Source organism: Phocoena phocoena, chromosome 2, assembly GCF_963924675.1.
Source record: "Phocoena phocoena chromosome 2, mPhoPho1.1, whole genome shotgun sequence".
Lineage (NCBI taxonomy): Eukaryota > Metazoa > Chordata > Mammalia > Artiodactyla > Phocoenidae > Phocoena > Phocoena phocoena.
Genome location: NC_089220.1, coordinates 28,243,823 through 28,258,308, shown reverse-complemented (window position 1 = coordinate 28,258,308; position 14,486 = coordinate 28,243,823). Strand labels below are relative to the sequence as shown.

Sequence of the window (14,486 nt, the reverse complement as noted above, 5' to 3'; positions counted from 1 at the left end):
AGAGACTTGAGCTTGGACAGATTGAAAGGCTGAAAGGGAAGCTGTAAGGTGGCCACTAAGGAGGAATGGGTTGAGGTTGGGAGAGGAGAAAACTAAAAGATAGGATTGGGATCCTAGAGGTGAGGGTTAGCCTGGTTGCTAGGAAAGACCGTTTTGCCTCTGAAACAGGAGTAGGTAAGATAAAGACCAGCCTGTCAGCTGGGAGTGGAAAGGTGATAACCTAATCTTGTATGAGAACAGAAGCTTGAGGTGAGAGGTGAAAGTCTGGAATAGCTGATCAGGACACAGAGTTTCTGAGCCAGGGCCAATCAAAGGATTACTTGATGGCTAACTTTCATATATCCTCTTTGTTTCTTCCAGGTCTGGGCTCTTCAGCCGAACACTTAGTATTTGTACAAGATGAGGCAGAGGATTCAGGGAATGATTTCCTCTCCAGTGAGAGCACAGACAGTAGCATTCCATGGTTCCTCCGGGTTCAGGAGTTGGCCCATGACAGTTTGATTGCTGCTACTCGTGCACAGCTGGCAAAGAATGCGAAAACCAGCAGCAATGGTGAGACCCCTGTGGTGTTTTCCTTTCCAGTATTCTGTGCAGAGATTTTGGTAATACAGTGGCTATATTTTGAGTTGCATATAATCCAAATTACTTTATTGGTAAGAGCAGAAGGCTAGAAATATGTAAATTGTTTTTCTTATTTTCTGAAAAATAACTCAGCCATGCCAGATTCATGTGCAGAATCAACTAAACTAGCATTCTCAATTGTCAGCTTTAAATAGTACACTGAACCCCTTTTAAAGGAAAAAAATTTTTCGCACATCTTGGTGTTATCTTGAATTGTTTTTATTGTGATGGTCCTTATACTTAGAGCTTTTACACCATTATGAAATTAAGACAGTTTTATCAATTAATAGAAATAAAACTATAAAACCAATAAAAATAAAATTAATTTTAAGGCAGTGTGGCAGATGATAATGTTTTGCTGAAACTAAATCGCTGCTCATGGCGAGTTAGCAATTAGCAGCTACCATAGTGCTGCTTTTTGGGGGGTTGGAGGTGGGCAGGGCAGGGCAGGGAGGGTGGAACCAATTCACCAGAAGACCTAAATATCCAAATAGGGTATAGTGTGGTTTCTTTTGAGTTCAGCATGCCTGTACTATTTACTCTGTGCCACTTTTTTTCTATCCAGTAATTTTCAAAGTGTGGTCCCTGGATCATCAGCATCACCAGTAATTTAGAAATGCAAATTATCAGGTCTCATCTTACTGAATCAGAAACTTGGAAGTTTTTAGTAAGCCCTCATTGTGGTTATGATGCATGTTAAAGCTTGGGGACCATCGCTCTATTCACACCACTCCTAAACCACTGCAAGACCTTTGCTTGTGTAGCATGCCATAATATTTTTTGTTTTAGGTCTGTCTCTGTATTTTCTCATTAACCTGTGACAATTAAGGTAATACAAAAAATTATTGAGATAAGGTACATACTGTCATTACCACAAACATACTGTCACTTCCATCTAAGTTGAAATACAGAAATATTTTAATTTTGTGTGTGATGCTGTATATCAGGAGTCAGCAAAGGGCCAAATAACCACCTGTTTTGTAAATAAAGTTATATTGGAACACAGGCATGTCCTTTAATTACTAATTGTCTATGGCTGATACTGTGGCAAAGTTGAGTAGTTGTGACAGAGACCATATGGCCCTCAAAGCCAAAAATATCTGCTGTTTGGCCCTTTACAGGAAAAGTTTACTGACCTGCTCTATACAGTACTACTTTCTCTGGAAATTATATCCCAAATGCAAAGACCTTGCCCGCATAACTGTAGGATCTTTAACGTGTTTACAGTGTTATTCAACATGTACCATATAAGGTGTTGAGTTTCTTTGTCTCTCGTGCTCTCTCTTTTCTTGGGGGGTGAGGGAGGGGGAAACCATTTCATCAGATGACCTCTAAATATCCAAAACTATCATTGGCTGAGGTCATTTTAAGCTAATCTGTCTTCTGCAAACAGTGCTTTGTATTCAAAAACAAAATAATTTAGGGAGCACTTTGAGAAATTTTATAATGATTCAAAATACAAGACAGCTCACTCTTTTCTGAAGGATTTTTTTCCCCCTGTTATATGATTATATCAATGTTCTCGTTGTATTGATATCTACAAAATTGAATGCATGAAGCCCCAACTGTCACCAGTTTATACTTTTTTTTTTTTTTAATTTATTTTTTGCCTGCATTGGGTCTTGGTTGCTGTGTGCATGCTTTCTCTAGTTGCGGCGAGCGGGGGCTACTCTTCGTTGCGGTGCGCGGGCTTCTTATTACGGTGCCTTCTCTTGTTGCAGAGCATGGGCTCTAGGTGCACGGGCTTCAGTAGTTGCAGCACATGGGCTCAGTAGTTGCGGCATGCGGGTCCTAGAGCGCAGGCTCATTAGTTGTGGCACACGGGCTTAGTTGTTCTGTGGCATGTGGGATCTTCCCAGACCAGGGCTCGAACTCGTGTCCCCCACACTGGCAGGCGTATTCTTAACCACTACGCCACCAGGGAAGTCCTGTCACTGGTTTAAATCTCTGGATTAGCATGGGTTTCTATAAACCTTTCATTAGAGATTAATTAGCTGGAGCTCTTGAGTTAGTGGGAAATTTTCCTTACAGTATATGCACTTCTGTGCTGTTTAAAATTTACCCATGTTTCAGTTAAACAAACAAAAAAACTATGTGGGACAATATTTAAAAAGAACAATTTAATTAATATTAACTAGCAAAAGGCATCTTAGGTTCCGCTCTGACCTTGGAGCAATTAGTTTTATGATTAGCATTTGGTGAAGTACAGCAAGGAGAATGTAGGGCAGGAAGAAAGTAAGGTTAATAGATGGGACAGAAACTGCCTTTGATCAACTGTCAGGTTCCCGGGAGTGTGATATGTATAACATATTATCCTACTCTTGGCTCTTGAGAGGGAAATTTGGAAATATGAATCTTATTCCTAATGTATATGTAGTGGAAAGATAAACTCCATATGTTTATAACAGAATTAAGTGGTTGTGAATGTTTTTCTCCATTGATGTCTAACTATGAATTGAAGAAAACGAAGGAAAGGGTGCACCACCTGCTAATCTGGAATTTATTTAAAGATTTAGTTAACTGATTTCGTTTAAATTTAAGAAAGTCACTGCACCATATGCTCCTCTCCTCCCCTCCTTTTATTCTATTGAACAAAAAACTTGAGCAGTATTATCTCTAACTTTTAAAAATGTGGTAAGAAATTTGAAAATGAGCTGAGTTTTTGCATTCTTAGATATTTTGTAACTAAGGAGGGGTGGTACAGGAAATTAGAAGGTGATTCTTATTCTCTAGAATGATAGAAACAGCCAAATTGACTTCAGAAGATAGAAATCTAAGAATGGCCATCTACAAAAGAAATTACTACTGTAAGTTCACAGCTAAGCCAGACTGGCGGCTTCTCCTTAAAATACAAGTTTTTATTACCTAGAGCTTTAAGTCATCTTCTGTAGGACCCCACTTTTGGTGTTGACATACCTGCTTCCTTACCAATCTGTAATGCAAAATAGGTTGAACTCTGCTTTTTGATATGAAACCATTTTGGATATTTCTTACATTTGCCAAAGAGGCCTAGTCTTGTGGCTTTTTGTAGTTCTGTGGATTAAGTAAGGGGATGGGGATATAGAGCCCTCTCACTTCTGTTAAATGAATGCAAAGCAAGCTGGGGAAGATGAAGATCGATATGTGATTAATGATCACTAGGAGTGGCTTTATTGTTTGAACCAAAGTATCTGAGTGGAATCCTTCCCTAGATTATAAATATGTGACTCTGTTACAGGAGAAAATGTCCACCTTGGTTCTGGTGATGGGCAACCGAAAGATTCTGGGCCCCTTCCTCAAATGGAGAAGAAGCTCAAGTGTACAGTTGAAGGCTGTGACCGGACATTTGTGTGGCCAGCTCACTTTAAGTACCACCTCAAAACTCATCGGTGAGCAAACCTGAGATTCCATACTTGGAGCTTAAGAAAGTTGATGCTTCTGAAGGAACTTGACAGAAGTCCCCCCACTTGACAGATTAAAGGAAAGCAGGGGCTCCAGCTCACTTGTGGTTAAGATGTCTTTTGTTCTTTAATAGAAACATTTGCATTGTCTCATTTACCTTGTTCAAACATTTGGCACCTAAATATCTTAGAGCAAGAGTTCTCAAATCTCATCATAAAACATAATGTCTTGGAGAACTTAAAAATTATATATAAGCTTAAGCCCCCTCTAAACCTGTGAAATCAGTATTTCAAGAAGTAGGGCATCTGTAGTTCAGGTGATTCTGATACATCTAGATTTGGGATTTACTGTCTGCCTTGAGAGTCAGTAGGAGCTTTGACTTGTCCTCTCTAGCAAAGAGCATTTTCAGGCATTGTTGCGTATGTGATTTTTTTTTTCCCCCCAGAAACGACCGCTCCTTTATCTGCCCTGCAGCAGGTTGTGGGAAAAGCTTCTATGTACTGCAGAGGCTGAAGGTGCACATGAGGACCCACAATGGGGAGAAGCCCTTTATGTGCCCCGAGTCTAACTGTGGTAAGCAGTTCACTACAGCTGGAAACCTGAAGAACCACCTGCGCATCCACACAGGTGTGTGCCACCCCAGCATTCCCGCAGGCCGTCTACTGCTTGGCTCAGGGCCTGCTGGCTGTCCTTAGGAGACGAAGGTTGGGGTTGTTGCTAGAACTCTAAGGATGAAATTTCTTTTTTTCAAATGCCTCATGGCACTTTTCAGTTCTTTCAGTAACATTTATTGTCACCTCTGTGTGAGAATGGACAGTTTGATTTCTGTCTCTGGTAGCCTTAAGTAGGAAGGGATATAAGACCATCACTGATACCAATGATATGATCATATATGGACAGAAATGAGCCTTTCCAAATATCTTCAAACTTAACACAGTTGTAGTTTTGGTCATTAACATTTATTGAGTTACACAAACCACACAGATTCTGGTCTAGGCACTAAATGGGGGGTAAGGTGAGGGGAAATACAAAAGCTAAGCTTAATCCCTGACTTTGAGTTTACTTTGTTGTTAGAGCCTCACAGCCTGAGAAACAGAATGGAGAAGTGACTTGTCCTGAGTCAAATAGCATGTTAATATCAACGGAGCAAAAGAAAGATATCCTGATTTCTTAATCTAAAAGCTTAAGTGTGACTTTCCAAGCCACTTGGCCCAGTTGTGCTAAGTCTCTTGCCAGAGCTTAATCACTGAACCCAGACTACTACCATAGGATGTGTAACTATTCTTCCCACTTTCTCTTTCTCTTCCTTGTTTATTCTTGCATGCTAAAATGATAGCAGGTACAAATAAATGACATTTAAAAAGTGAAACCCAAGCTGAAGCCACCTTTGTTCTGCACATGTCCCTATGATTCCCTCTAGATTGACATTACCACTGGATATATTTTAGGGCAGAATAGCTCTGTTCTCAGCTCTTTCTTTCTTTCTATTTATTTATTTATTTATTTAATTTTTGGCTGGGTTGGGTCTTTGTTGCTGCACGTGGGCTTTCTTTAGTTGTGGCGAGCGGGGGCTACTCTTAGTTGCGGTGTGCGGGCTTCTCATTGCGGTGGCTTCTCTTGTTACAGAGCATGGGCTGTAGGTGCGTGGGCTTCAGTAGTTGCAGCACACAGGCTCAGTAGCTGTGGCATGCGGGCTCAGTTGCTCCTCAGCATGTGGGATCTTCCCAGACCAGGGCTCGAACCTGTGTCCCCTGCCTTGGCAGGATTCTCAACCACTGTGCCACCAGGGAAGCCCCTCAGTTCTTTCTTGAAAGAGTATTCTTGCTCCGAGAAAGCAGTTTGAATAAAAGAACAGGAAAAACATCTAGCTGAATAGTTAAGGAAAGTAGTAGAATTCACTGTGCCTTATTAAATTCAGTAACCTCTTCATCCTTGTGCCACTTGTCATCTTTGTAGCATTTGATTAAAGTGAACATATTTTAAAATGCTTTCTTTTATTCAGAGTGTGACCTGATTTTCTCTCTTCATTCTGACTCTTGCTAGCTCTGCCTTGTTAATCTAACTGTTGACCAATTTCAGAATTTTGGGTTTCTCCCATTTTACTCAGTGTGCTGTCTCATTGCAGTCTCAGGCTTCAATTTAATCATTTCTTCCTGGATGTCTCACAGATCTGAATCTCAATAATTAATATAATAATAAAAGTTAGGACTTCCCTGGTAGTGCATTGGTTGAGAATCCACCTGCCATTGCAGGGGACATGGGTTCGAGCCCTGGTCCGGGAGGATCCCACGTGCCGCGGAGCAACTAAGCCCGTGCACCACAACTACTGAGCCTGCACTCTAGAGCCTGTGAGCCACAACTACTGAAGCCCACACACCTAGAGCCCGTGCTCCAGAACAAGAGAAGCCACTGCAATGAGAAGCCCGTGCACCACAATGAAGAGTAGCCTCCACTTGCCGCAACTAGAGAAAGCCTGCGTGCAGCAACAAAGACCCAACGCAGCCAAAAATAAATAATTAAAAAAAATAATAATAAAAAGTTAGCATTTATTAAGGCAATTTAATATGTACCAAGCACATATACATTATCTCATTTAATCTTCAAGGTACCTTTATGCTTTAGATAACTGAGTTTATCGATGGAGAAACAGAAGGTTAGAGGGTTAAGTAAATTGCCCAACATTATGCAGCTAAGAAATGGTAGAACTGGCATTTGAATTCTGATCTGACTCCAAAGCTCTTGCAAGGATTTTATTTTCAAGTGCTGACAACTCATTTTATCTCAGATGTCAAAATTGACCTCAGATATTTATTAGTAGTAACGGTAGTAATTAAAGCTGCCAATTTTAGTGGCTTACTATGTGCCAGGCACTATGCTTAAATATATTTAACTTGTATCATTTCATCTAATTCTCAAAATAATCTTTTGAGGTTGTATTATGTTAATTTTATAGATAAAAAACTGATTCTCATAGGTTTTAAATATCTTCCCCATACTGGTAAGTGGTAGTGCCAAAATTTGAACTCAGGGCTAACTGGCTCACGCTCAACCATTATGCAGCATTGCCTCTTGAACCTCCTCCTCCTCCTTATCGCAGCAAAATCACCATCCTCTCAGTTTCCAAATAGGAAGGCCATCTAACTTAAGGCAGCTTGTTGAGATTCCTGCCACTAGATTCTGATGAATCTTTTTTGAAATCTTTTTCTGAGGTTCTTGAGTTCATCTTGTTAAACATTTAACCTTATTTATTAACTGCAGTTTTCTGTTTTCCTGGTGTTTATTCTGTCATATGTATGAATATATCGTTCATTCATTCGGCGACTTTTGGAGTGTCTGGCATTCTGGGGTTAGTGTGAGTATACAGATATGCTTTCCAAAAAGTTACAGACCACTGGAAAATCACAAACATTAAACCGTGTGGTACAGTCTGAAAGAACAGTATAATCTAGAGCTGTGCTCCTCCCTCCTTCAAGGCCCAGCTCCTGCATTTTCACCATGCCAGCCTTACTTGCTGAGTTTCTGTTTTTCTCCTTTACTCTCTCACACTGTCACACTCATAACAGTTCTGACACCAAACGTGTTTTCCTACACCAAGCAAGTCTCTGTGACACCAGGTGGGTGTCTATAATTTAACTGAATTCTGACACTATCTGGAAACAGCGTCAGATCCCACAGGTTAAGGGCTCAGCCCCACAAGACTGCCACCTACTTCAGATGTCTATTGCAAGTAGCAAGTCCCCAGGTTACTCACAACCTCTGTCTGACTTGGCTACCAATTGGAGTTCCCATGACCCCACCCCCCCCACCCCACCCCCCATCCCGGATTCAATTATTTGCTAGAACAGCTCACAGAACTCAGGGAAACATGTCTACCAGTTTATTATATAAAGGATATGATAAAGGATACAGGTGAGCAGCCAGACAAAGAGATACACAGGGTGAAGTCTGGAATAGTCCCAAGCACGGGAGCTTCTGTCCCTGTGGAGTTGGGGTGTGCCACTCTCTTGGCACATAGACGTGTTCACCAGCCCAGAGGCTCTCTGAACCCTGTACTTTTGGAATTTTTATGGAGGTTTCATCACGTAGGCATGATTGATGATTAATCCATTTCCAGGCCCTCTCTCCTCTCTGAAAATGGGGGTAGGGCTAAAAATCTCAAGCTTCTAATCATGGCTTGGTCTTTCTGGTAACTCGCCCCCATCCAGGAGCCCACCAAGAGTCACCTCATTAGAAGAGACACTGCTGTCACCCAGTAAATTCTAAGGGGTTAGGAATTCTGTGTCAGGAATCACTGTCAAAGACCAAATATTAGAACAACAGATTATCCTAGTGCTCATATCACTTAAAAAATTACAAGGGGTTCAGGAGCTCTGCATCAGGAGCTAGGATCCAAGATTAAATGTTAGAACAAAAAATTCTAGCACCCCTGTGTACAAGGGTTTTAAAGCTGTGTGTCAGGAAGCTGGGGCAAAGACCAATATATATACTTATTTCACACTTGTCGTTTTCTGAACTTGCCTTGGGCGCTCTCAGTTTCAAGGCTGTGCTCATACTAGTCCTTATGCCTGAAATTTCCTTTCATCCTTGTCATCTTTAAAGAGCAGCTTAAATTCAGCTTCTTTAAAAAGAGAAGTTACCGGGCTTCCCTGGTGGTGCAGTGGTTGAGAGTCCACCTGCTGATGCAGGGGACTCAGGTTCGTGCCCCGGTCCGGGAAGATCCCACATGCCACGGAGCGTCTGGGCCCGTGAGCCATGGCCGCTGAGCCTGCGCGTCCGGAGCCTGTGCTCCACAACGGGAGAGGCCACAACAGTGAGAGGCCCGCGTACCGCAAAAAAAAAAAAAAAAAAGTTACCACAGTAAGAATTCCTCCCCTTTATAATTGCATATAGCACTTTTTTATACCAGAATTAAAGTCATTTATGAATACGTTTATCTCTCACTAGGTTGTGACCCTTGGGAGATACGGACTGCATCTCTGATTTTTTTTCACTTTTTATTTTGAAACAATTATAGACTCGTGAGAAGTCACAAAAAGAGTACAAAGAGTTCTGTATGTGCTTCACCCAGCTTCCACTCAGAAGTGACATCTTATGTAGCCATAGTACAGTATCAAAACCAGAAAGTCAACAGTACTGTCAGTCTACAGACCTCATTCAGTTTTCACCATGCATCTTTGATTTTTAAAATAACAAAGTAATGCTGTAGAAAATGAAAATTATGGAAAAGCACAAGAAGAAAAATCATAATACCACTATCAGGTTATAAGTACTGTTAACACATAGTGAGATTTTTCTGTGTACCTTTCACTAAATAGCTGTTTTTATTTGTTTGCTTTTATAAGATGGGATTATGTAATACCCATTTTATAACCTTTTTTTGAGTGTGTGTGGTATGCGGGCCTCTCACTATTGTGGCCTCTCCTGTCGCGGAGCACAGGCTCCGGACGCGAAGGCCCAGTGGCTACGGCTCATGGACCCAGCCGCTCCGCGGCATGTGGGATCCTCCCAGACCGGGGCACGAACACGTCTCCCCTGCACCGGCAGGTGGACTCCCAACCACTGCGCCACCAGGGAAGCCCCCTATTTTATAACCTTTAAAAATCTGTACTCTTAAATGGATCTAGAAACTCAATCTTAAAGAGAATTGATGTAAGGTAAAAATCCTGAGAGTGTATACACTGTTTTCCTGATATCCTCAGAAGGGATGGGATCACCAAAGAAGGTAGCTCAGTGCAGCTGGGGCTCAGCCCCTGAGGAGGGAGAAGGAAGTATGCTCAGAGGCAGCTACTCTAAAGAAAAGGGCAGGGCTGTCTGCAGGGCTGTGACTGAGAGGTGACACCTGCTGGATAGTCCGGTTGAAATTATATAGTGTGAATTCAGGAAATCAGAGTAAGTTGTTGGAAACAGGAAAAGATTGATGGGAAAATAGAATAATAGTTCATCAGAAGACTGAGTCTTTATCTTATTTTCTGTCTCTAGGAGAGAAGCCTTTCCTTTGTGAAGCCCAAGGATGTGGCCGTTCCTTTGCTGAGTATTCTAGTCTTCGAAAACATTTGGTCGTTCATTCAGGTACTAGAACCTGTGCCATTCATAGATTTCAGGGAAGATGGAGAGCCAAAAGGGTAAAAGGTTAGGGTAGTGGTATAAAGAGATCTAAAGAGAAACAAACTGTTCACCATAAAGTTTCCTCCCTATCCTGACAGAATCAGAAATCAAGGCCCTTGATGCTTGCATTCAAAGGGTCATATAATCAAGGAGAAAATATCTAATTATTATTATTTTCAGCTGAGCCATTGAACTGCTTTATAATTGAGACCTTTTTCTGAGGGAATCAACGAATTTATTTGGCACTACACTGGGTACTTTATAAGTTACATCAGATATGGTCCATGGAGTTATTCAGAGCAGACTTGCCAAGGCAGAAGTGAACTCGAAGTGGAGAGAGATTCTAAAATGGAATCTGGTAATTGTTCAAATGGCTAGCCATGGGGAGCAAAGGGAAGCCAGAATGGGAGGAGTGGGGAGAAGGAACTAGAAGTTATTTATCATGAAGACAGCAAAACCGTTCAGTGGGAGCAAGGGAGTTGGAGAGGTATAATCAGTCAGGGATGTGAATTTCAGAGCTGAGATCCTAGGGGTAGAGCAGTTTTTTAATATGATGACAGATTCTAAGCAGAGATAGCAAACTGATAGCCTATGGGTTAGGTGTGGACTTCCAGATGTGTTTTGCTTGGCTTGTAGAGTGTTTTCATTTTACTGTTCTTTATTATGTAAAATTTTGTCAAACATACATAAAAGTAGAGAAAAATACTTTTTTACATAACAATAATGCTGTTGTCATATCTATCAAAATTAACAATAACTCCTTGGTTTTATCTGAGATTCACTCCATGTTTAATTTTTTTCCAATTGTCTCAAAAATGTCTTTTAAAGTGCCTTTGTTTAAATCAGGATCCAACAAGGTCCACTCGTTATACTTGGCTAGTAAGTCTTCTTGAATCTAGATCTATCTGTACTTTTTGTTTTTCATGCTATAGACTTATTGCACAACAGAGTCAGTTGGTCCTGTAGCTCATCCCACGTTCTGAATTTGTTGGTTTGCCTCCTTTTCTGTCATTTAACTTGTTCCCCTATATTTCCTAAAAGCTTCAAAGGTTCAAAGATTTTGGCAAGGTTATGTTATAGGTGGTTGTGTTTCATTTTGCATCACATCAGGAGGCATACAGAGCCTACTTGTCAAAATTGATCAGTTGGTTCAGGTGGTAACACCCTGATCCCCACATTGTAATGTTCCCTAGCAGCCATATGGTTTCATCTCTGAATGATGCCTGAATTCGTTATTTCAGCAGGGTTGTAAAATGTTATTTTTCTAATTCTATTATTCATTCACATTTGTTAGCCAGAATTCTGTATAATGGGTCTCTATCAACTAGGGCTATTTGGTAATTTGTACACAAAAGGCAGGATAAATGTGTAATTCTTTAAACTGTGAGTTTTCAGAATAAGAAATTGGTACTCTGGTTACTTCTAGTAGTGTCATTTTCACTGCTTTTTTTTTCTCTCTCTCTCTCTCTCATTAGTATTATCTTGAATTCATGTGTTTCTACATATTCACTGTATTTCAATCCATTATAGTTATTTTTTAACAGCTTTTGGACCTATTAATGCACATACCTTAAAGTTCACCCATTGTAAGTATACACATCAGTGATTTTTAGAAATATATAGGATTGTACAATCACCACCACAATCCAGTTTTAGAACACTTGCATCATACCAAAAGTTCCTTTGTGCCCCTTTGCTGTCAGTTCCTGCTCCCACCCCCAGATCCAGGCAGTCATTGACCAGCTTTCTGTCTCTCTATATTCTGCCTCTTCTGGAAATTTTCTTGTCATTTCACTTAGTTTTGCTATCTACTAGTCCCCTGTAGGCATAAGGGTTTTTTTTGTTTTTGTTTTTGTTCTTTGGCATAAGTTTTTGACCCCGCTCTAAGTGTGGTTGTCTGGGTAGGTGGGATAGAAGTTGAGGGTTTCAGACTTGAGGACCTAAGGGATAGTTCAGATCATTGTGTAGATGAACCACCAGTGTGAACATTGAAGACTGGGAGTTGTGGCAGGAAACGGGATAAAGGTATATTATGAATCCAGGGTTGGAATCCTTGAGGCTAGTGCATGTCCTTGAGGTCCATGGAAGACTATATCTGAAAAGGGAAGTAAATATTCTGTGTCTACCATGATCTTATACCAGAGAAGTTGTTTTGTGGAAGCAGCAGTACAGTGGGTCTGGAGAGTACTGGAGGCTGGGAGCAGTGAGTGTGCTAAGCCCTCCTGGTGTACTTTCCAGCTTTCCTCTGTGTACTGAAGGTTGAGAGGCTGGGGGAAGGTGTGGCATGGGAGAAAGAGTAGCCTCTTAATGTTTAGTTTAACATCCTCTGGGCTTCTCCATCTAGGGCTTGAGTCCATTCTCTTGCTGTCAGAAATGTACCCTGTCTTTTTGGCTCCCCTGTCTTAACTGGGTCTGTGTTTCAGGAGAGAAGCCACATCAGTGTCAAGTCTGTGGGAAGACCTTCTCTCAGAGTGGGAGCAGGAATGTGCACATGAGAAAGCATCACTTGCAGATGGGAGCAGCTGGGAGTCAAGAGCAGGAACAAACTGGTAAGGAGAAGAGGGTATAGTGGAGGGCTATATTTTGGGGGTTCAAAAAGCCAAATAACTGGCCTGTCTGATGTGGAAATTTTCTGATTCTATTTTGGGTAGAGAGATTGGTCTCATTTGATGGACTAGTGGTTTCCAAATGTAGCTGTACAGTAAAATCGTTTGCAAGCTTTTAAAACATACATTGTGTATTGCTTGTCCACCCCTCCCCCCCCCCCCAGCAAAACAAAACAACCTGATAAATGAGATTACTTGGTAGTAAAATCCTGGAGTCTATAATTTTGAAAGTTCCTCTAGTGAGTTTGATGGTAACTGGTGCTGATCCATGAACCATCATTTGAGTGTCACTGTGATGAAGATTTCTGTATGACAAGAGTTTAAGCATTTTTTACTTATCAGTCATGACTCCCTTTTTACCCAAGCTTAAATCTGATAATACGTTTTTATTATTATTCCTTTCCATGTCTTTCCTTAATCAATTATTTTATTCTAAATACTCCTTTCTAAGGATGCACCCATCCCATTTTATATGTTTGTTATCCAGATGCTGATCATAAGCAAGGGTATTTATCCATGAGGCTCAAACTCTCCCCTTCTAGGTTTATTTTCGCTTCCCAAAAGTAAGTGAAATAGAGGAGGTGGCGTCCAAGATACAGGTTAACTCTTAGTTCTGAAAAAAAAGCCAGCTTCTCGTGAAGGAAAATGGGGACCAGGCACAGCCTTGACTGCTGTATGTCTCTCACACCCTCTTCTCTGTGCAGCTGAGCCACTAATGGGCAGTAGTTTGCTTGAAGAGGCTTCAGTAACCAGTAAAAACCTGGTGTCTCTGAATTCTCAGCCCAGCCTTGGTGGAGAGTCCTTGAACCTACCAAATACCAATTCTGTCCTAGGAGTTGATGATGGTAAGACTTTCAACTCTCCTTTATTTGGGGAAAATGGGCTGCAACTAGGGACTAAGGAATGGGGTTTTCTCCAAAATGGAGGTTTTAATTAATTTCATTTCTTGTGAGTAGAAATGGTATGATTGAGTAGCATTTGTGTTGTCTCTGGAGTGGATAAGTGAATATTTTAAAAAGTTTTTTCATTGAAAAGATAATGTTACAAAAGAATAAAAAGTTTTAAGAAGAAAATTATCCATAATCCTAGCATCCTAGCCCAACTGTTTCTATCTTTCCTATTGCAGTTATGGAAGAACTTAACTTTTAAAATATTTAAACAGAACATAACCAGGTTTTACAGAGGAGAATTAAAGCAATTTCTCCATACCTTCAAAAGCCATATCTTCTGGAGAAAAGAAAGGGCTCTCTAGGAAACAGTTGCTCCTCTCTGGTATAGAAATTTCACCCAAGTTACACAGGCCAGGCCCTCTTCTCTGAAAAACTTAACAGGTGAGGTCAGCATGCATTTATTCAGTGCCTACTGTGTACCTGGCACCATGGGAAAGAAAAGTAGAAGACAGGGACCTTAAAATCTAGTTCAGAAGTCAAAACTTACATATGGGAAACAACATTGAGTGAGTAGAAGATAGTGTATAAGCAAACGTTAAGTTATGTGGTATCCTGGAAGAGCAATATAAGCTAGAAAGCCCCTAGAAGGTACTCTTAATTTATTTGAGAGCTAAGTGGTTTATGTGTAAGCAATTTCCAAAAGATTTTCGTGGTGATTCTGCTGATGAATATTTAATAAGTCTGAGATCCTTTGTTTTCGTTACTCATATCCCAGTCAGTCAGTTTTGGGTATAAAGACCATGTTTGTGTAACTTATATATGGAGCCTACAAGGCCCAGAGTGTGCTTCCACAATAAGCCTCTTCTGTTTCATAAATGATACT

At 40.8% G+C, this 14,486-nt stretch overlaps 1 protein-coding gene across 4 annotated transcripts in view; it reads left to right on the top strand.

The window, feature by feature from the left end:
• Nucleotides 1-14,486, top strand: part of ZNF410 (zinc finger protein 410) — a 40,793-nt gene that overhangs the window by 20,040 nt on the left and 6,267 nt on the right. For 3 of the 4 annotated variants that reach the window (XM_065871144.1, XM_065871145.1, XM_065871147.1), the window contains 6 exons: nt 361-552; nt 3,839-3,989; nt 4,448-4,629; nt 9,982-10,071; nt 12,531-12,656; nt 13,418-13,558. In XM_065871144.1, coding sequence (XP_065727216.1) covers nt 361-552; nt 3,839-3,989; nt 4,448-4,629; nt 9,982-10,071; nt 12,531-12,656; nt 13,418-13,558 — 882 coding nt within the window. The remainder of the gene's footprint in view (nt 1-360; nt 553-3,838; nt 3,990-4,447; nt 4,630-9,981; nt 10,072-12,530; nt 12,657-13,417; nt 13,559-14,486) is intronic. The other variant, XM_065871146.1, reaches the window with a different exon arrangement.